The sequence below is a fragment of the Gobio gobio genome (genome assembly GCF_949357685.1).
Source record: "Gobio gobio genome assembly, chromosome: 12".
Lineage (NCBI taxonomy): Eukaryota > Metazoa > Chordata > Actinopteri > Cypriniformes > Gobionidae > Gobio > Gobio gobio.
In genome coordinates this window covers 2,834,123-2,856,585 of record NC_137105.1, presented here as the reverse complement: position 1 = coordinate 2,856,585, position 22,463 = coordinate 2,834,123, and the positions used below count along the sequence as shown (strand labels likewise).

Here is a 22,463-nt window from a genome sequence, read left to right as displayed (position 1 = left end):
ATTTTCCCGCCATTTTGAATTTTCCGAAAAACCTACTTTTACGAACTCGTCCTAGACGGTTCATCCGATTTGCACGAAAATTGAACCAGATCATCTTCAGACCATGCTGACAAAAAATCTTGCAAATCAAGTTGATTCGTCAAATCATTTGCGATAAACGCGCAAACAAATTTTACGTAGCGGTTGCAAAAACACTCTTAAGGCAATATCTCCGCAACGCTTTATCGTATTCAAACCAAACTTGGTACATGTCATCACAAGCATGACTTGAGGCAACATACAGCGTTTCGGCGCAGCGCCACCTACTGGTCCGGAGATACGAAAAATTGCTATTTTTGCTTATAACTTCTGAACTGTTTGTCCAAAAATCATAAAAGTGGTCTCGTTACATTCAGGACGGCATGCCGAGTCGTCTGATATTCAATTTTACCATATCGGCCATTTTGGCTGTCGGCCATTTTGAATTTTGTCAAAAAATGCTATATTTTACAAATGCATTAGTATATTGTTACTAAACTCGGTATGTGACTTCCTTGCTATGCCCTGAAGGTACTCAAAAAGTTTTCGGGCAGTGCCACCTTGTGGTCAAAAGATATAACAAACTTGACAAAAATGCTAATAACTTTTGATTAAATTAGCCTAGTATATTGAAACTGGTCATAATAGAGTCATTGGCTCATGCCGATTCAATTGCAACCTATGATGTCATTTTCGGTCATGATAATTTCCACGCCATTTTTAATTTTCCAAAAAACCTATTTTTACGAACTCGTCCTAGACGGTTTGTCCGATTTGCACGAAAATTGAACCAGATCATCTTCAGACCATGCTGACAAAAAATCTTGCAAATCAAGTTGATTTGTCAAATCGTTTTCGATAAACGCGCACACAAATTTTGCGTAGCGGTTGCAAAAACACTCATAAGCCTATATCTCCACAACGCTTTATCATATTCAAACCAATCTTGGTATATGTCATCACAAGCATGACCTGAAGCAACATGCAGCGTTTCGGCGCAGCGCCACCTACTGGTCCGGAGATACAAAAAATTGCTATTTTTGCTTATAACTTTTGAACTGTTTGTCCAAAAATCATGTCTTCCGCACCATGCTTTGAAGGTACTCAAAACGTTTTGGGGCAGTGCCACCTTGTGGTCAGAGGTTATAACAAAATTTACAAACATGCTAATAAGTTTTGATTAAATTAGCCTAGTTTAATGAAACTGGTCATAATACAGTCATTGGCTCATGCCGAGAACAGAGATACAAATTTTTCCATATTTGGTCAAACATCCTGTCCTCAATGTTCTTATTTGATCAAAACCTACTTTTTCAAACTCATCCTAGACCGTTTGTCCAATTTCCACCAAAATCGAATCGTATCATCTTCAGACTGTGTCAACAAAAAGTTAGGGATTTTGCATCAATAGATGAAACCGTTTTTGTAAACCGCAGCGACGAAGTTGAGCCATTATGCCAAAATTACTCTTGAGGCTGTATCTCTGCAATGCTTTGACATATTGGCATCAAACTTTGCATGTGTCATTGTTCCCTTATTCTGACCACACCACATCAATTTCGTATCTGTGCCACCTATTGGTCAAAAGTGATAAACCATTAACTTACATTATCAGTGACTCAATATATGATATTTTAGCCATTTTGCCTAATCTTCTTAAACTGTATAATTGTTAATTGTTGCAGTTGGTCTGACACTCTCAGACTACAATGCATTTTCAGCCTTTTGCTTAAAATCACCTTAATAGGTCTTTAATTGCTCATTGCTGCCGTTGATCTGACATTGCCAGCATTTTTGGCATGTCTTGTCTTCTTCTTTGCGCTTGGCCCCGGTATTGCTGCTTGCAGCTATATTTAGGGGCCAAGCACCGAAGGTGCGAAGGCACCTATTGAAACCGTTCCCGTTCCTATTATTATTATTATTCATCTTCTTCTTCTTCTTCTTCTTCCGCCACGAAGTCTATGGCAGCCCATAGAACCGTATGGTAAAAAGTTGTGAAATTTGGCACACTAATAGAGGACAGTCTGAAATGTCACCGTAGCAAATTTGGAGTCTCTAACTCAATCCCTCTAGCGCCACCATCAGTCCAAAATTTGACTCATGTTTATGCTAATAACTTTTGAACCATAAGGGCTAGAAACAAAATTCTTTTTTCCTCTGATTCCTTGGCTCAAGACGATTCGATTGCACCCTGTGACGTCATTTTCCGTCATAAAAATTTTCCCACCATTTTTAATTTTCCGAAAAACCTACTTTTACGAACTCGTCCTAGACGGTTCATCCGATTTGCACGAAAATTGAACCAGATCATCTTCAGACCATGCTGACAAAAAATCTTGCAAATCAAGTTGATTCGTCAAATCATTTGCGATAAACTCGCAAACAAATTTTACGTAGCGGTTGCAAAAACACACTTAAGGCAATATCTCTGCAACGCTTTATCGTATTCAAACCAAACTTGGTACATGTCATCACAAGCATGACTTGAGGCAACATGCAGCGTTTCGGCGCAGCGCCACCTACTGGTCCGGAGATACGAAAAATTGCTATTTTTGCTTATAACTTCTGAACTGTTTGTCCAAAAATCATAAAAGTGGTCTCGTTACATTCAGGACGGCATGCCGAGTCGTCTGATATTCAATTTTACCATATCGGCCATTTTGGCTGTCGGCCATTTTGAATTTTGTCAAAAAATGCTATATTTTACAAATGCATTAGTATATTGTTACTAAACTCGGTATGTGACTTCCTTGCTATGCCCTGAAGGTACTCAAAAAGTTTTAGGGCAGTGCCACCTTGTGGTCAAAAGATATAACAAACTTGACAAAAATGCTAATAACTTTTGATTAAATTAGCCTAGTATATTTAAACTGGTCATAATAGAGTCATTGGCTCATGCCGATTCAATTGCAACCTATGATGTCATTTTCGGTCATGATAATTTCCCCGCCATTTTTAATTTTACAAAAAACCTACTTTTACGAACTCGTCCTAGACGGTTTGTCCGATTTGCACGAAAATTGAACCAGATCATCTTCAGACCATGCTGACAAAAAATCTTGCAAATCAAGTTGATTTGTCAAATCGTTTTCGATAAACGCGCACACAAATTTTGCATAGCGGTTGCAAAAACACTCATAAGCCTATATCTCCACAACGCTTTATCGTATTCAAACCAATCTTGGTATATGTCATCACAAGCATGACCTGAAGCAACATGCAGCGTTTCGGCGCAGCGCCACCTACTGGTCCGGAGATACAAAAAATGGCTATTTTTGCTTATAACTTTTGAACTGTTTGTCCAAAAATCATGTCTTCCGCACCATGCTTTGAAGGTACTCAAAACGTTTTGGGGCAGTGCCACCTTGTGGTCAGAGGTTATAACAAAATTTACAAACATGCTAATAACTTTTGATTAAATTAGCCTAGTTTAATGAAACTGGTCATAATACAGTCATTGGCTCATGCCGAGAACAGAGATACTAATTTTTCCATATTTGGTCAAACATCCTGTCCTCAATGTTCTTATTTGATCAAAACCTACTTTTTCAAACTCATCCTAGACCGTTTGTCCAATTTCCACCAAAATCGAATCGTATCATCTTCAGACTGTGTCAACAAAAAGTTAGGGATTTTGCATCAATAGATGAAACCGTTTTTGTAAACCGCAGCGACGAAGTTGAGCCATTATGCCAAAATTACTCTTGAGGCTGTATCTCTGCAATGCTTTGACATATTGGCATCAAACTTTGCATGTGTCATTGTTCCCTTATTCTGACCACACCACATCAATTTCGTATCTGTGCCACCTATTGGTCAAAAGTGATAAACCATTAACTTACATTATCAGTGACTCAATATATGATATTTCAGCCACTTTGCCTAATCTTCTTAAACTGTATAATTGTTAATTGTTGCAGTTGGTCTGACACTCTCAGACTACAATGCATTTTCAGCCTTTTGCTTAAAATCATCTTAAAACGTGATTAATTGCTCATTGCTCCAGTTGATCTGACACTGCCAGCCATTTTGGCATGTATTGTCTTCTTCTTTGCGCTTGGCCCCGGTATTGCTGCTTGCAGCTATATTTAGGGGCCAAGCACCGAAGGTGCGAAGGCACCTATTGAAACCGTTCCCGTTCTTATTATTATTAGGGGCCAAGCACCGAAGGTGCGAAGGCACCTATTGAAACCGTTCCCGTTCTTATTATTATTATTCATCTTCTTCTTCTTCTTCTTCTTCTTCCGCCACGAAGTCTATGGCAGCCCATAGAACCGTATGGTAAAAAGTTGTGAAATTTGGCACACTAATAGAGGACAGTCTGAAATGTCACCGTAGCAAATTTGGAGTCTCAAACTCAATCCCTCTAGCGCCACCATCAGTCCAAAATTTGACTCATGTTTATGCTAATAACTTTTGAACCATAAGGGCTAGAAACAAAATTCTTTTTTCCTCTGATTCCTTGGCTCAAGACGATTCCATTGCACCCTATGACGTCATTTTCCGTCATAAAAATTTTCCCGCCATTTTGAATTTTCCGAAAAACCTACTTTTACGAACTCGTCCTAGACGGTTCATCCGATTTGCACGAAAATTGAACCAGATCATCTTCAGACCATGCTGACAAAAAATCTTGCAAATCAAGTTGATTCGTCAAATCATTTGCGATAAACGCGCAAACAAATTTTACGTAGCGGTTGCAAAAACACTCTTAAGGCAATATCTCCGCAACGCTTTATCGTATTCAAACCAAACTTGGTACATGTCATCACAAGCATGACTTGAGGCAACATACAGCGTTTCGGCGCAGCGCCACCTACTGGTCCGGAGATACGAAAAATTGCAATTTTTGCTTATAACTTCTGAACTGTTTGTCCAAAAATCATAAAAGTGGTCTCGTTACATTCAGGACGGCATGCCGAGTCGTCTGATATTCAATTTTACCATATCGGCCATTTTGGCTGTCGGCCATTTTGAATTTTGTCAAAAAATGCTATATTTTACAAATGCATTAGTATATTGTTACTAAACTCGGTATGTGACTTCCTTGCTATGCCCTGAAGGTACTCAAAAAGTTTTAGGGCAGTGCCACCTTGTGGTCAAAAGATATAACAAACTTGACAAAAATGCTAATAACTTTTGATTAAATTAGCCTAGTATATTGAAACTGGTCATAATAGAGTCATTGGCTCATGCCGATTCAATTGCAACCTATGATGTCATTTTCGGTCATGATAATTTCCCCGCCATTTTTAATTTTCCAAAAAACCTACTTTTACGAACTCGTCCTAGACGGTTTGTCCGATTTGCACGAAAATTGAACCAGATCATCTTCAGACCATGCTGACAAAAAATCTTGCAAATCAAGTTGATTTGTCAAATCGTTTTCGATAAACGCGCACACAAATTTTGCGTAGCGGTTGCAAAAACACTCATAAGCCTCTATCTCCACAACGCTTTATCGTATTCAAACCAATCTTGGTATATGTCATCACAAGCATGACCTGAAGCAACATGCAGCGTTTCGGGGCAGCGCCACCTACTGGTCCGGAGATACAAAAAATGGCTATTTTTGCTTATAACTTTTGAACTGTTTGTCCAAAAATCATGTCTTCCGCACCATGCTTTGAAGGTACTCAAAACGTTTTGGGGCAGTGCCACCTTGTGGTCAGAGGTTATAACAAAATTTACAAACATGCTAATAACTTTTGATTAAATTAGCCTAGTTTAATGAAACTGGTCATAATACAGTCATTGGCTCATGCCGAGAACAGAGATACTAATTTTTCCATATTTGGTCAAACATCCTGTCCTCAATGTTCTTATTTGATCAAAACCTACTTTTTCAAACTCATCCTAGACCGTTTGTCCAATTTCCACCAAAATCGAATCGTATCATCTTCAGACTGTGTCAACAAAAAGTTAGGGATTTTGCATCAATAGATGAAACCGTTTTTGTAAACCGCAGCGACGAAGTTGAGCCATTATGCCAAAATTACTCTTGAGGCTGTATCTCTGCAATGCTTTGACATATTGGCATCAAACTTTGCATGTGTCATTGTTCCCTTATTCTGACCACACCACATCAATTTCGTATCTGTGCCACCTATTGGTCAAAAGTGATAAACCATTAACTTACATTATCAGTGACTCAATATATGATATTTCAGCCATTTTGCCTAATCTTCGTAAACTGTATAATTGTTAATTGTTGCAGTTGGTCTGACACTCTCAGACTACAATGCATTTTCAGCCTTTTGCTTAAAATCATCTTAAAACGTGATTAATTGCTCATTGCTCCAGTTGATCTGACACTGCCAGCCATTTTGGCATGTCTTGTCTTCTTCTTTGCGCTTGGCCCCGGTATTGCTGCTTGCAGCTATATTTATTATTCATCTTCTTCTTCTTCTTCTTCTTCTTCTTCTTCTTCCGCCACGAAGTCTATGGCAGCCCATAGAACTGTATGGTAAAAAGTTGTGAAATTTGGCACACTAATAGAGGACAGTCTGAAATATCACCGTAGCAAATTTGGAGTCTCAAACTCAATCCCTCTAGCGCCACCATCAGTCCAAAATTTGACTCATGTTTATGCTAATAACTTTTGAACCATAAGGGCTAGAAACAAAAATCTTTTTTCCTCTGATTCCTTGGCTCAAGACGATTCCATTGCACCCTATGACGTCATTTTCCGTCATAAAAATTTTCCCGCCATTTTGAATTTTCCGAAAAACCTACTTTTACGAACTCGTCCTAGACGGTTCATCCGATTTGCACGAAAATTGAACCAGATCATCTTCAGACCATGCTGACAAAAAATCTTGCAAATCAAGTTGATTCGTCAAATCATTTGCGATAAACGCGCAAACAAATTTTACGTAGCGGTTGCAAAAACACTCTTAAGGCAATATCTCCGCAACGCTTTATCGTATTCAAACCAAACTTGGTACATGTCATCACAAGCATGACTTGAGGCAACATACAGCGTTTCGGCGCAGCGCCACCTACTGGTCCGGAGATACGAAAAATTGCAATTTTTGCTTATAACTTCTGAACTGTTTGTCCAAAAATCATAAAAGTGGTCTCGTTACATTCAGGACGGCATGCCGAGTCGTCTGATATTCAATTTTACCATATCGGCCATTTTGGCTGTCGGCCATTTTGAATTTTGTCAAAAAATGCTATATTTTACAAATGCATTAGTATATTGTTACTAAACTCGGTATGTGACCTCCTTGCTATGCCCTGAAGGTACTCAAAAAGTTTTAGGGCAGTGCCACCTTGTGGTCAAAAGATATAACAAACTTGACAAAAATGCTAATAACTTTTGATTAAATTAGCCTAGTATACTGAAACTGGTCATAATAGAGTCATTGGCTCATGCCGATTCAATTGCAACCTATGATGTCATTTTCGGTCATGATAATTTCCCCGCCATTTTTAATTTTCCAAAAAACCTACTTTTACGAACTCGTCCTAGACGGTTTGTCCGATTTGCACGAAAATTGAACCAGATCATCTTCAGACCATGCTGACAAAAAATCTTGCAAATCAAGTTGATTTGTCAAATCTTTTTCGATAAACGCGCACACAAATTTTGCGTAGCGGTTGCAAAAACACTCATAAGCCTCTATCTCCACAACGCTTTATCGTATTCAAACCAATCTTGGTATATGTCATCACAAGCATGACCTGAAGCAACATGCAGCGTTTCGGGGCAGCGCCACCTACTGGTCCGGAGATACAAAAAATGGCTATTTTTGCTTATAACTTTTGAACTGTTTGTCCAAAAATCATGTCTTCCGCACCATGCTTTGAAGGTACTCAAAAAGTTTTGGGGCAGTGCCACCTTGTGGTCAGAGGTTATAACAAAATTTACAAACATGCTAATAACTTTTGATTAAATTAGCCTAGTTTAATGAAACTGGTCATAATACAGTCATTGGCTCATGCCGAGAACAGAGATACTAATTTTTCCATATTTGGTCAAACATCCTGTCCTCAATGTTCTTATTTGATCAAAACCTACTTTTTCAAACTCATCCTAGACCGTTTGTCCAATTTCCACCAAAATCGAATCGTATCATCTTCAGACTGTGTCAACAAAAAGTTAGGGATTTTGCATCAATAGATGAAACCGTTTTTGTAAACCGCAGCGACGAAGTTGAGCCATTATGCCAAAATTACTCTTGAGGCTGTATCTCTGCAATGCTTTGACATATTGGCATCAAACTTTGCATGTGTCATTGTTCCCTTATTCTGACCACACCACATCAATTTCGTATCTGTGCCACCTATTGGTCAAAAGTGATAAACCATTAACTTACATTATCAGTGACTCAATATATGATATTTCAGCCATTTTGCCTAATCTTCGTAAACTGTATAATTGTTAATTGTTGCAGTTGGTCTGACACTCTCAGACTACAATGCATTTTCAGCCTTTTGCCTAAAATCATCTTAAAACGTGATTAATTGCTCATTGCTCCAGTTGATCTGACACTGCCAGCCATTTTGGCATGTCTTGTCTTCTTCTTTGCGCTTGGCCCCGGTATTGCTGCTTGCAGCTATATTTATTATTATTATTATTATTATTATTATTATTATTATATTAATTTCCACAATAAGTGGACTCAAACTACTATTTGATTTTATTAGTAGTATTTGATTATTTATAATTTATAAAAATATTTTTATTTTATTATTTCTTATTGTTTTTTGTTATTTTATTTTTAATATTTTATTAATATAATACAAAAAAAATCCATATTTAAAACTTTATCAAGTAAACTTTCGACCGACCGCCTTCCATGGAAAAGTGTTGAATGTTGATAGTGAAACTCGAGATGTGTTTGTGACGTCATGACCTGGTCGTGTTAGTCTTTCCATCGGCAGGGGAACTTCAACACTTTCTCCATAAATTGAACAGGGAAGGCGTTCGGCCGAAAATTTACTTGATAAAGTTTTAAATATGGATATTTTTCTTACACAAACGCATCGATTTGCTTCAGAAGGCCTTTATTAACACCCCAGAGCCGCGTGGAGCAGTTATATGATGGACAGATGCACTTTTTATGGACTTCAAAAACAGAGCAACTATTACTGCCATTATAAAGCTTGGATTAGCCAGAACATTTGTAATATAACTCAGATTATATTCGTCTGAAAGAAGAATGTCACACACACCTCGGATGACTTGAGGGAGAGTAAATCATGGGATAATGTTCATTTTTGGGTGAACTATCCCTTTAAACAACTACATTCTCACCTGAAAAAGTCTTAAAACTACATTTTGTGACACAATAGTAGTATTTTTAAATGATGCTGGGTTTCTCATCACCTCACTTCACCATGTGACAGCAGTGAGCAGGCTCCTGATTGGTTAACGCGGCGAATTGACGCCAAAGTTCCGATTTTTGAACTCGGGCGTCAGACGCGAATTCGCTTCAAACGTACGGATCTGCACAAAAAGCACCGAATAAAATCACTGGTGTGTAACGCACAAGACAGTCGAAATTTGCGTGAACTGGACGCGTCAACGCATCTTAAAGCAGCACTAGGTCACTTTTCAACCTTTATAATATATTTTCAAGCCTCTTGTGATGATACATGGACTTACAATAGTTTGAGTGACACGTCTGCCATAGCCTGACGGAGTCTGTGTCGTTTTTAATCGTACTTTTAAACTTCGGGTTTCGGGTCGTAACCCGAGAACAAAAACAACTACAAAATTCGACTGCTTTACGGCATATACGTCACTTCCACCACTTCCTTAAATTCAGACGTGCGAGCCCAACTATCGTCTGTTTGCCGGATGTTATAGTCATGGCCGAAGCAGCTCAGAAAAATAAGAAAGCAAAGGTTTTGTCGGAGGAAAGCAAAAGAGGAAAGGAGAAAGTGATGAGATTAAAGGCAGAGGATCAACATTGGCCAGCGTTTGCTCGTTGGCGTGAGCTGAAGGAGGAGCGGCTTCATTCATACAAGTAAATACATAAGACGTACAAAATCATATTTTAGGAGACCTAACATGTCTGTGATATTTGTTTATTTGTCTTGCCTCAAGCTATAATGCAAATCGATTTTTCAAATTTGCAGATTCATCTATGGTAGCTTGATATTTTAATATTGACGATATATGGTTATTACCACTCAAACACTGAATTGAAGGATCATCTAGATTCTGTAAAGCGGGAACCAATAGACTGGGCTACTATAATGACGCTGGCTTCTAAACGTGAGCATCGCGATCATTTGGCGTAAAAGAAAAATAAAACCCATGAAATGATATTGATATGACCTGCTGAAACATGTGCCACTGCACCTGTGATGAAGACATTTCACACGCGACGCAAGCAGAACACGCATGTGAACTCCAGCCGTGTTCAGGACTGTCATGGCAAGACAAGAGACAAGAGTTTACGATAGTAGTAGAAGACAATACTGATTCCCAGCTGTAGGGGGAGCTGAGAGCAAAACCTGCCCAGTGCTGCTTTAACATTGACGTAACATTGAAATCACTCGCTCTATTTCGCTCTATTTCGCTCTATTCGCGTTTGGTGTGAACAGCAATAGTCGTCCCCTCAGCTCCGCCCACTTCCCGCCTCTTTGCCCATTGTCAGTTATCCGGGAGTGACGCGCTGACAAAATGGCGACGGCCAGCTCGACCCGACTTTGCGCTTCAGATCCTATGGGTGACGTCACGCACACTACGGCCATATTTCTGTACAGTCTATGATTGTAACACCACACTTTAGTTATAAGCGTCATGAGATGTAGCTAAATATGTAATATTTGACAACTATTTTACGTTAAAACCGTTCAGCGACCAACAGTAACGTCAAACTCCTTGACCTTTGTTATGAAATTTCACCATTTTGAATTGAAAATGTACATTATTTATGTAAATCATAACTTAATTTGACATGACAAGAAACGTTTTGCATTTTTACATATTAGACCGATGAAAATAAGAGTGAATGTGTGCATATTTTAAAAAAGAAATATTATTTGCAAGAATAGAACTAGAATTTTTACCGTTCTTAATATTAATAATAATTTAATTTCTTTAAATAAACCTTAAATTATTTATTTATTTAATGTAATTTTTATAATTTTATTGACTTATTGATTTATTGTATTGTAGTGTAAATCAGCAAACATTACCATTATATATCAGTACTTTAAATGACTTTTTCTTAGCACAAGAAATTATTAACCCTTAATCGTCCCTCAAGTAGGGTTTACGTTTGAGTCCCTTGTGCTCAGATAGACCCCAAACTTTTACAGAGCGATTGCATAAGGAAATATTATTTTTTTACATGGAAAACTATATATAATTTTTTTTATTTACTTCTCAACTATACATTTATGCTGTGTTTTTGTGGGTATTTGGTAGTTTTTTACCTATTTACTGCACAAATACTTAACTATGTCATAAATTGGCTCATTAAAAATTATTTTTTGTGTGGCATGTATGGAATTTTTTCAGATTTATGCCAGTTTTGTTGATTTTATTTGCCAGTTTCTATAAAAATGCTCTCTGTTGCAGTCACACGTGTGTGTGTGTGTGTGTGTGTGTGTGTGTGTGTGTATGAGACAGAAAGTTCGTTCCACTTTGTGTTTATGCTCTAGGACCAGATCTTGATATAAATGTGGACATTTTCAGATTTATACTGGATTTAGTTGATTTTTTTTTACAAACAAACTGAAAAAAAAGCATTTTTTACATTTTCCCATTCATTACCAAAATCAAAAAAATACTCCAGACACCTGTGTGTGTGTGTGTGTGTGTGTGTGTGTGTGTGTGTGTATGTGTGTGAGTGAACATGCTTGTTCCATATTGCATTTGTGCTCTAGTATTAGTCCTTCATTTATGTATGAAAATCTTTCAGATTTATGCCAGTTTTGTTGATTTTATTTGCCAATTTCAATAAAAATACTCTCTGTTGCAGTCACACACATGTACGTACGTGTGTGTGTGTGTGTGTGTGTGTGTGTGTGTACGTGTGTGTGTATGAGACAGAGAGTTCGTTCTACTTCTAGGACTGCTACTTCTACTTCTACTGCTCTAGGACCAGACCTTGATATAAATGTGGAAATTTTCAGATTTACACTGGATTTAGATAATTTTTTTTGACAAAAAAAGTGAAAAAAATGTATTTTTTACACTTTCCCATTCATTTTCAATGTGGGGTCAATCTGACCCCGAGGGACTTAAACGGTAAAAACATTTTGACACACCTTTAGAACAACCAAATCAAGCCCAGATTTTTTGTGCATGTTTAGATTATTTAGGAAAAGTCACAGAGTCTCATGGCCCTGAGATGAAGGAAACACTTTTTAAAGATGGAGGAAAAGTCCAGTGGGGTCAGCTGGAGCCCAAGGGCCGATTAAGGGTTAAATTAAATTAAATCACATACACTGTAAAAAAAAAATATCAGCTCTCCAATTGAAAATTGTAACTGTGATCGCTCACTTGAAAATTTTCAATTGGAGAGCTGATTTTTTTTTTACAGTGTATAAAATACATATTTTGAGTTTTTTTCAAAATTAAAAGATTACGTTAAAACGTTACATTTTCATTGCAATTTTTGATTTACTGTGTTTGCAATATTCATTGAATAGAAAAGACCAAATAAAACGAATAAAAAATTAAGACATTAATTAATAATATAAAACACTTAAATTACATAAAATCCAAATTAAAATAGAACACATAAAATAACTATTTAGAGATTTTTTTATTAAAATTTGTTACAATTTAATTGCAATATTAACCATGTCTGTAATATTTATGTGAATAAATGTCTAATAAAAAAATAAATAAAATAAAACAAAATAAATAAATAAAAACTAATAAAAAATTAAGACTATTAATAATATAATATATTTAAATGAGATAAAATCTAAATGAACTTATTAAAACATACAATTATACTTCTGAATTGTTTACATGAAATATTTTATTAACCAAAAATTAATACATTATTATTTCTTTAAACATACATAAAATCTAAATAAAATTAAATATAAAACAAAATAATTATTTGTTTGTTACAATTTCATAGCAATATTTGTATTAATAATTAAAAATATATTTAAATGAGATAAAATAAAAAAAATGCATATTAATAATTTTTCTGAATTTTAAATGAAAACTTGTTACAATTCCCTTGTAATGTTTGTAATATTTATGTGAATAAAAATGTCAAATTAAACTAATAAAAATTAAGACATTCATTAAAAATAAAACATTTAAATTAAATCTATATTAAAATAGATACATTTCATACAATTTCATTGCAATATTTGAATTACCATATTTGTTTTAATAATTAAAAATATTTGTAATATTTGAGTAACCATGTTTCTGATGCTCATGTAAATAAAACATACAAAAAGACTCTTAAAATTAAAATATATTTAAATGAGATGTAAATGAAAACAAAAATTGCATATAAATTTGAAATATTTTACATTGCAATATTTGATTAACCAAAAATGAATGCATTATTAATTAAAAATAAAAAATCTTTACACAAACAGTAAATCTAAATGAATAGAACACAAAATAATTATTTCGAGTTTTTTTAAAAATTAAAAATTGTTACAATTTCATTGCAATATTTGATTAACCGTGTCTGTAATATTCATGTGAATAAAAAAAAGACTAAAGTTAAAAATATAAATATATTTAAATTAGATAAAATCTAAATAAAAACATAAAATGCATATGAAAATATTTTTCTGAATTTATTGCAATATTTGATTAACCAAAAATGAATACATTAATTAAAAATATAAAACATTTAAATTACATAAAATCTAAATTAAAACAGAAATATATTGAATATTTGATTATTCATGTTAAAATCATGCAAAAAAAATTACAATTTAAATATCAATTATTAGGACTTTTTTCTGATTAAAAACTAGTTACATCATCAAAATATTTCATTACCATATTTAGTCATATTCTAGTAAAGGTGAATATGAAGATATAAATGTTTTCAAACCTCTGCAGATCCTCAACAGTGTCAGTGTGTGTTAGACTTTACCTGAGCGTCAGATTATGTTCCTGTCAGTCGAGCCACACACACACACACACACACACACAGTGTTATAACCCCTGGTCATGTGACCGCGGCCGCAGATCTCCCCATCAACCAATCACAGGACACGCTTTCATATGTTATCTACATTTATTTACAACATTACAGAGCAATGCATGCTGGGATGCACACAGGGTCACCAGCTCCTCACACACAGCTGGGGATTAAGGACACTTGACAGTCTTTTTGGTTCAGTGACTGAATGTGTGCAAAACCAGAGCTCTCACACACACACACACACACACACACACACACACACACACACACACACACACACACGTCATTCCACCCCATAACCAACAGGGTCGTTGAGAGTGAATATTTCATTTTTTTAACATTTATAGGTATTCATTTTATTCATAAACAATCTGCACTGAGAAATTGTGCAACGAAATTAAAGCATTATCATATTTAACAATGTGACAGATCATAAAGATCCTAAAGTGAGATTTTCATAGTGAAATATGACGAGTTTAGTGTCATTTTAAAGGTAAAACTAAACAGATCTCAGTGTAAATGACGGATTATGATGATTATAGTGATGGAAATGTTTTTCTGCTCCAGGACGGAACAAAAATCATAAAAACAGCCTCAGAGTCACAGAACATGATTTTATGATAGTGTGCAGATGTGTTTACTGAGTCTCATCAACATCTGCAGCTCCTATTTCATCCCAAAAACTAAAATTAGATATATTATAAATTAAATATATGTATTTAAAATTTGATTTAATTTATATTTACACCACACACACATATTATAAGTATATGTATGAATTTTAATTATATAAAATATATATAATATATATATATATATATATATATATAAAAAATATACATACATGTACAAGTATATTATAACTTAAAATATAAATTTATTAATTTAAATAAATAAATATATAAGTTATAATATACATGTATGTATATGTGTGTATATATATATATATATAAAAATTCATACATATACACACACATATATATTTTAATATACATTTATTAGTGCTGTCAAATCGAATAATTGTGATAATATGTGTATACTGGGTATAATTATTATGTATGAATTTATGTATTTATTTATTTATTCATACATAATAATTATACACAGTATACACATATCACAATTATTCGATATGACAGCACTAATAAATGTATATATAAAAATAAATAAATATATATGTATATATAAAAATAAAAAACAAATAAAAAAATTATATATATATATATATGTTTTAATATACATGTACTATATTTATATATATTTTTATATATATATTCATTTATATATTATTATTTATATTTTAAGTTATTTCATATATATTTAATTGATATTCTATTGTTATGTTAAATATAATATATATTTGTGTGTGTATATGTAGTATTTATAAATGTAATTCCTATTTATGCATATATATATATATATAATTTTTATTTTATTTTTTATTTTATTATTTATATTTTAATCTATAATATTTTTTTTTTATAAAAATGTGTTCAAAATAAAAGCAAATATGTAAAAAAAAAAAAATTTATTTAATGCAGCCTGTTTAAATTTTATTGGTGTAAAAAAAATATTTTACAAAGTCAAAAATCGTAACAGGCTTAATTTTCTTAATGCAGAATGTGTTGATCATGAGGTGAAACTCGACCCGCACGCGCGTATGTGTGTGTGTGTGTGTGTGTGTGTGTGAGCTTCACCTAAAGCTCCTAAAGCCCTGAGGCCGTGATTGGCCGCTGGGGTCTCAGTGTCCCTGCATGTCTGCGGCCCCTGAGGGCCCGGCCGTGGTGTTCAGATACTGCCAGCTGAGGGCCGCCAGCAACATGGCCGCCGACACGTACACCGGAGAGATGTGGGGCCGCGGGGCCGGAGCCGCCCTCAGGCTCTTCTCACAGATCAGGTTCAGCACACACAGAGTCTGCTCCCGCGACGGGTCTGTGGAGGAAACCTTCTGCAGGATCTGGAGGAACAGCGGGAATACAGGATCAGGAATACAGGATCAGGAATACAGGATCAAACAGATCATCTACTCAGAGAAATACACACACACGCACACACACACGCACGTACACACACACACACACGGACACACACACGCACGCACGGACACACGCGCACACGCACGCACGCACGCACACGCACACACGCACAAACGCACGCACGCACGCACGCACGCACGCACGCACGCACGCACACGGACACACACACGGACACACACACGGACACACACACGGACACACACACGGACACACACGCGCACACATATATATACTTGTTTCATTACTGGATGAATCAGCGTTTTTGAATGAATCTCTTGAGTGAATGATTCAATGACTCACTCATAAAGACTTCACTTGTTTCATTACTGGATGAATCAGCGTTTTTGAATGAATCTCTTGAGTGAATGATTCAATGACTCACTTGTTTAATTACTGGATGAATCAGTGGCTGTGTTCGAAATCGCCCCCTATACCCTTAAATAGGGCACTATTTGAGTGAACATCCATTTTTAGGGGTGTCCGAAACAATAGTGGACGTTTTTGAGTGCACTTATTCAATCCCACCATGCACCGCAATAACGAGTGTACATTAGATGTACGCGCTGGAGAATATGCTTGTTCGATGCCCGATCGGCGTATGACAGCAAAGTCCCGCGAGAGCATTTCGAGAGCAAACGAGAAACAACTCCTTATGCGTTTGAAACGTTCTCTCACTCAACCAGACGGTGTGCTCTCAACGCACTGAGAGTCGCGCACTGATGAATGAACTTACCGCTGTCCGATTCGCCCTATGTACCCTCATTCTCCATTACTCCACTACTCCAAAAACCAGCCAACAAGCTTAAAGTTAACCCTATAACTCTTTACTTGTGTGGCACTGAACTTACTTGGAAAGGGGAATAATAAAGTAACTAATAAGCATTTAATTAAAAAAATAACAATAATATTTGTATATACCGTAGTAGGCCTATATATTTCATACTTTATAGTAGGCTACTATTAATATTATGGGCGTCAGAAGCAAAAAAAAATGTCGGTGGGTCCTTTAACAGAAACATTTTACTGGAGTAGATGCAAAAATACAAAAAATATACTTAAATATATCGGCTTGTTTAAACGTCTGTTTGACTAAGACACACCTACGGAATACACAATCTTCATCAGCAGCAATAGTGTAGGGGTAAGACGCATGGCACTAAAATTTGACGCAAATCGATCAGAGGTTCGAATCCGCCTTTTGCCAAACTCGCACTGATCCTTTTTTCCATCATATATCAGATCGGAAAGGATTTTATTTTCTATGAATATGAAGAAAATATTAGAAAAGTGAAAATAAAGCTACTAACGCGTTTAATCAGTGTTTATCAGGGTATGTAAACAGACGTGCTCAATTAGAGACGATAAGTGAGTGGGCCCAATATCATTGGTCTTAAAAAGTGTGTGAGTCGATGCCATCTCCTGGCGAAACGCAGGAATTCATTCATTGCACGGCGCGACTCTCGCAGTGCATTATGGGTATTCTCTAGCCGTCGAGCATACATCGGTTGCAAACTCGTTATTGTGGTGCATTGTGGGATTGTATGAGTGCACTTAACGTCCACTATGGTTTCGGACACCACTAAATGGCTGTTCCCTCAAATAGTGCCCACAGCTGAATCAATCATCCATCCATCTTCCGAACCGCACTGGTCCAGCCCAATATCATGCATACAGGTATAAATGATCCTTTTTAAGACGATTATTATATTGTTTGATTAAGGTTACATGCTAGTTTCCGTAGCAGAGTTCAGGATAAATCTTTTCTTTATTACTGGAGCTGCCAAACAGCACAAGCACAAACTGCAAAAACGGCAGCCTTTCCGGCGCACTTAGTGTCCGAAATCACTCACTCGTTTTCGAAGTGGACTATATCAGTGGACTAATGTAGGGAATAGTGAATGAGGGTATAGGGGGCGATTTCGGAAACAGCCAGTGTTTTTGAATGAATCTCTTGAGTGAATGATTTAATGACTCACTTGTTTCATTACTGGATGAATCAGTGTTTTTGAACAAATCTCTCGAGTGAATGATTCAATGACTCGCTCATAAAGACTTCACTTATTTCATTAATGGATGAATCAGCATTTTTGAACGAATCTCTTGAGTGAATGATTAAATGACTCACTCATGAAGACTTCACTTGTTTCATTACTGGATGAATCAGTGTTTTTTAACGAATCTCTTGAGTGAATGATTAAATGACTCACTCATGAAGACTTCACTTGTTTCATTACTGGATGAATCAGGGTTTTTGAACAAATCTCTTGAATGAAAGATTCAGTGACTCACTCATAAAGACTTGTTTCATTACTGGATGAATCAGCATTTTTGAACAAATCTCCTGAATGAATGATTCAATGACTCACTCATAAAGACTTCACTTGTTTCATTACTGGATGAATCAGCGTTTTTGAGCGAATCTCTTGAGTGAATGATTCAATGACTCATAAAGACTTCACTTGTTTCATTACTGGATGAATCAGCGTTTTTGAAAGAATCACTTGAATGAATGATTCAATGACTCACTCATAAAGACTTCACTTGTTTCATTACTGGATGAATCAGCGTTTTTGAAAGAATCTCTTGAATGAATGATTCAATGACTCACTCATAAAGACTTCACTTGTTTCATTACTGGATGAATCAGTGTTTTTGAATGAATCTCTTGAGTGAATGATTCAATGACTCACTTGTTTAATTACTGGATGAATCAGCATTTTTGAAGAAATCTCTTGAGTGAATGATTCAATGACTCACTCATAAAGACTTCACTTGTTTCATTACTGGATGAATCAGCGTTTTTGAATGAATCTCTTGAATGAAAGATTCAATGACTCACTCATTAAGACTTCACTTGTTTCATTACTGGATGAATCAGCGTTTTTGAACGAATCTCTTGAATGAATGATTCAATGACTCACTCATAAAGACTTTTCATTACTGAATGAATCAGCGTTTTTGAACGAATCTCTTGAATGAAAGATTCAATGACTCACTCATGAAGACTTCACTTGTTTCATTACTGGATGAATCAGCGTTTTTGAAAGAATCACTTGAATGAATGATTCAATGACTCACTCATAAAGACTTTTCATTACTGGATGAATCAGCGTTTTTGAACAAATCTCTTGAATTAATGATTCAATGACTCACTCATAAAGACTTTTCATTACTGGATGAATCAGCGTTTTTGAACAAATCTCTTGAATTAATGATTCAATGACTCACTCATGAAGACTTCACTTGTTTCATTACTGGATGAATCAGCATTTTTGAATGAATCTCTTGAATGAATGATTCAATGACTCACTCATAAAGACTTCACTTGTTTCATTTTTGGATGAATCAGCATTTTTGAACAATTCTCTTGAATGAATGATTCAATGACTCACTTGTTTCATTACTGGATGAATCAGCGTTTTTGAACAAATCTCTTGAATAAATGATTCAATGACTCACTCATAAAGACTTTTCATTACTGGATGAATCAGCATTTTTGAACAAATCTCTTGAATGAATGATTCAATGACTCACTTGTTTCATTACTGGATGAATCAGTGTTTTTAAACGAATCTCTTGAGTGAATGATTAAATGACTCACTCAAAGACTTCACTTGTTCCATTACTGGATGAATCAGTGTTTTTGAACGAATCTCTTGAGTGAATGATTCAATGACTCACTCATAAAGACTTCACTTGTTTCATTACTGGATGAATCAGCATTTTTAAACGAATCTCTTGAGTGAATGATTCAATGACTCACTCATAAAGACTTGTTTCATTACCGGATGAATCAGCGTTTTTGAACGAATCTCTTGAGTGAATGATTCAATGACTCACTTGTTTCATTACTGGATGAATCAGCGTTTTTGAACAAATCTCTTGAGTGAATGATTCAATGACTCACTTGTTTAATTACTGGATGAATCAGTGGCTGTGTTCGAAATCGCCCCCTATACCCTTAAATAGGGCACTATTTGAGTGAACATCCATTTTTAGGGGTGTCCGAAACAATAGTGGACGTCTTTGAGTGCACTCATTCAATCCCACCATGCACCGCAATAACGAGTGTACAGTAGATGTACGCGCTGGAGAATATGCTTGTTCGATGCCCGATCGGCGTATGACAGCAAAGTCCCGCGAGAGCATTTCGAGAGCAAACGAGAAACAACTCCTTATGCGTTTGAAACGTTCACTCACTCAACCAGACGGTGTGCTCTCAACGCACTGAGAGTCGCGCACTGAATGAACTTACCGCTGTCCGATTCGCCCTATTTACCCTCATTCTCCATTACTCCACTACTCCAAAAACCAGCCAACAAGCTTAAAGTTAACCCTAGAGCTCTTTACTTGTGTGGCACTGAACTTACTTGGAAAGGGGAATAATAAAGTAACTAATAAGCATTTAATTAAAATAATAATAATAATATTTGTAGTAGGCCTATATATTTCATACTTTATAGTAGGCTACTATTAATATTAGAAGCAAAAAAAATGTCGGTGGGTCCTTTAACAGAAACATTTTACTGGAGTAGATGCAATTTACAAAAAATATATTTAAATATATCGGCTTGTTTAAACGTCTGTTTGACTAAGACACACCTACGGAATACACAATCTTCATCAGCAGCAATAGTGTAGGGGTAAGACGCTTGACGATAAGATTTGACGCAAATCGATCAGAGGTTCGAATTCGCCTTTTGCCAAACTCGCACTGATCCTTTTTTCCATCATATATCAGATCGGAAAGGAATTTATTTTCTATGAATATGAAGAAAATATTAGAAAAGTGAAAATAAAGCTACTAACGCGTTTAATCAGTGTTTATCAGGGTATGTAAACAGACGTGCTCAATTAGAGACGATAAGTGAGTGGGCCCAATATCATTGGTCTTAAAGAGTGTGTGAGTCGATGCCATCTCCTGGCGAAACGCGGGAATTCATTCAATGCACGGCGCGACTCTCGCAGTGCATTATGGGTATTCTCTAGCCGTCGAGCATACATCGGTTGCAAACTCGTTATTGTGGTGCATTGTGGGATTGTATGAGTGCACTTAACGTCCACTATGGTTTCGGACACCACTAAATGGCTGTTCCCTCAAATAGTGCCCACAGCTGAATCAATCATCCATCCATCTTCCGAACCGCACTGGTCCAGCCCAATATCATGCATACAGGTATAAATGATCCTTTTTAAGACGATTATTATATTGTTTGATTAAGGTTACATGCTAGTTTCCGTAGCAGAGTTCAGGATAAATCTTTTCATTATTACTGGAGCTGCCAAACAGCAAGCACAAACTGCAAAAACGGCAGCCTTTCCGGCGCACTTAGTGTCCGAAATCACTCACTCGTTTTCGAAGTGGACTATATCAGTGGACTAATGTAGGGAATAGTGAATGAGGGTATAGGGGGCGATTTCGGAAACAGCCAGTGTTTTTGAATGAATCTCTTGAGTGAATGATTTAATGACTCACTTGTTTCATTACTGGATGAATCAGTGTTTTTGAACAAATCTCTCGAGTGAATGATTCAATGACTCGCTCATAAAGACTTCACTTATTTCATTAATGGATGAATCAGCATTTTTGAACGAATCTCTTGAGTGAATGATTAAATGACTCACTCATGAAGACTTCACTTGTTTCATTACTGGATGAATCAGTGTTTTTTAACGAATCTCTTGAGTGAATGATTAAATGACTCACTCATGAAGACTTCACTTGTTTCATTACTGGATGAATCAGGGTTTTTGAACAAATCTCTTGAATGAAAGATTCAGTGACTCACTCATAAAGACTTGTTTCATTACTGGATGAATCAGCATTTTTGAACAAATCTCCTGAATGAATGATTCAATGACTCACTCATAAAGACTTCACTTGTTTCATTACTGGATGAATCAGCGTTTTTGAGCGAATCTCTTGAGTGAATGATTCAATGACTCATAAAGACTTCACTTGTTTCATTACTGGATGAATCAGCGTTTTTGAAAGAATCACTTGAATGAATGATTCAATGACTCACTCATAAAGACTTCACTTGTTTCATTACTGGATGAATCAGCGTTTTTGAAAGAATCTCTTGAATGAATGATTCAATGACTCACTCATAAAGACTTCACTTGTTTCATTACTGGATGAATCAGTGTTTTTGAATGAATCTCTTGAGTGAATGATTCAATGACTCACTTGTTTAATTACTGGATGAATCAGCATTTTTGAAGAAATCTCTTGAGTGAATGATTCAATGACTCACTCATAAAGACTTCACTTGTTTCATTACTGGATGAATCAGCGTTTTTG

The 22,463-nt window shown here is 35.9% G+C and overlaps 1 protein-coding gene across 6 annotated transcripts in view; it reads right to left on the bottom strand.

The window, feature by feature from the left end:
- fdft1 (farnesyl-diphosphate farnesyltransferase 1) overlaps positions 1-22,463 on the bottom strand; it is a 42,773-nt gene that overhangs the window by 1,297 nt on the left and 19,013 nt on the right. For 2 of the 6 annotated variants that reach the window (XR_013817693.1, XR_013817694.1), the window contains 2 exons: positions 15,741-16,080; positions 15,605-15,665 (listed from right to left, as the gene is read on the bottom strand). Coding sequence is in view for 4 of the 6 variants with exons in the window: in XM_079831950.1 (XP_079688076.1) it covers positions 15,865-16,080 (216 nt within the window). In the remaining 2 variants the exon portion in view is untranslated. Of the gene's footprint in view, positions 1-15,583; positions 16,081-22,463 lie in introns of those variants that run through there. The other 4 variants (XM_079831950.1, XM_079831948.1, XM_079831947.1 and 1 more) reach the window with 3 other exon arrangements.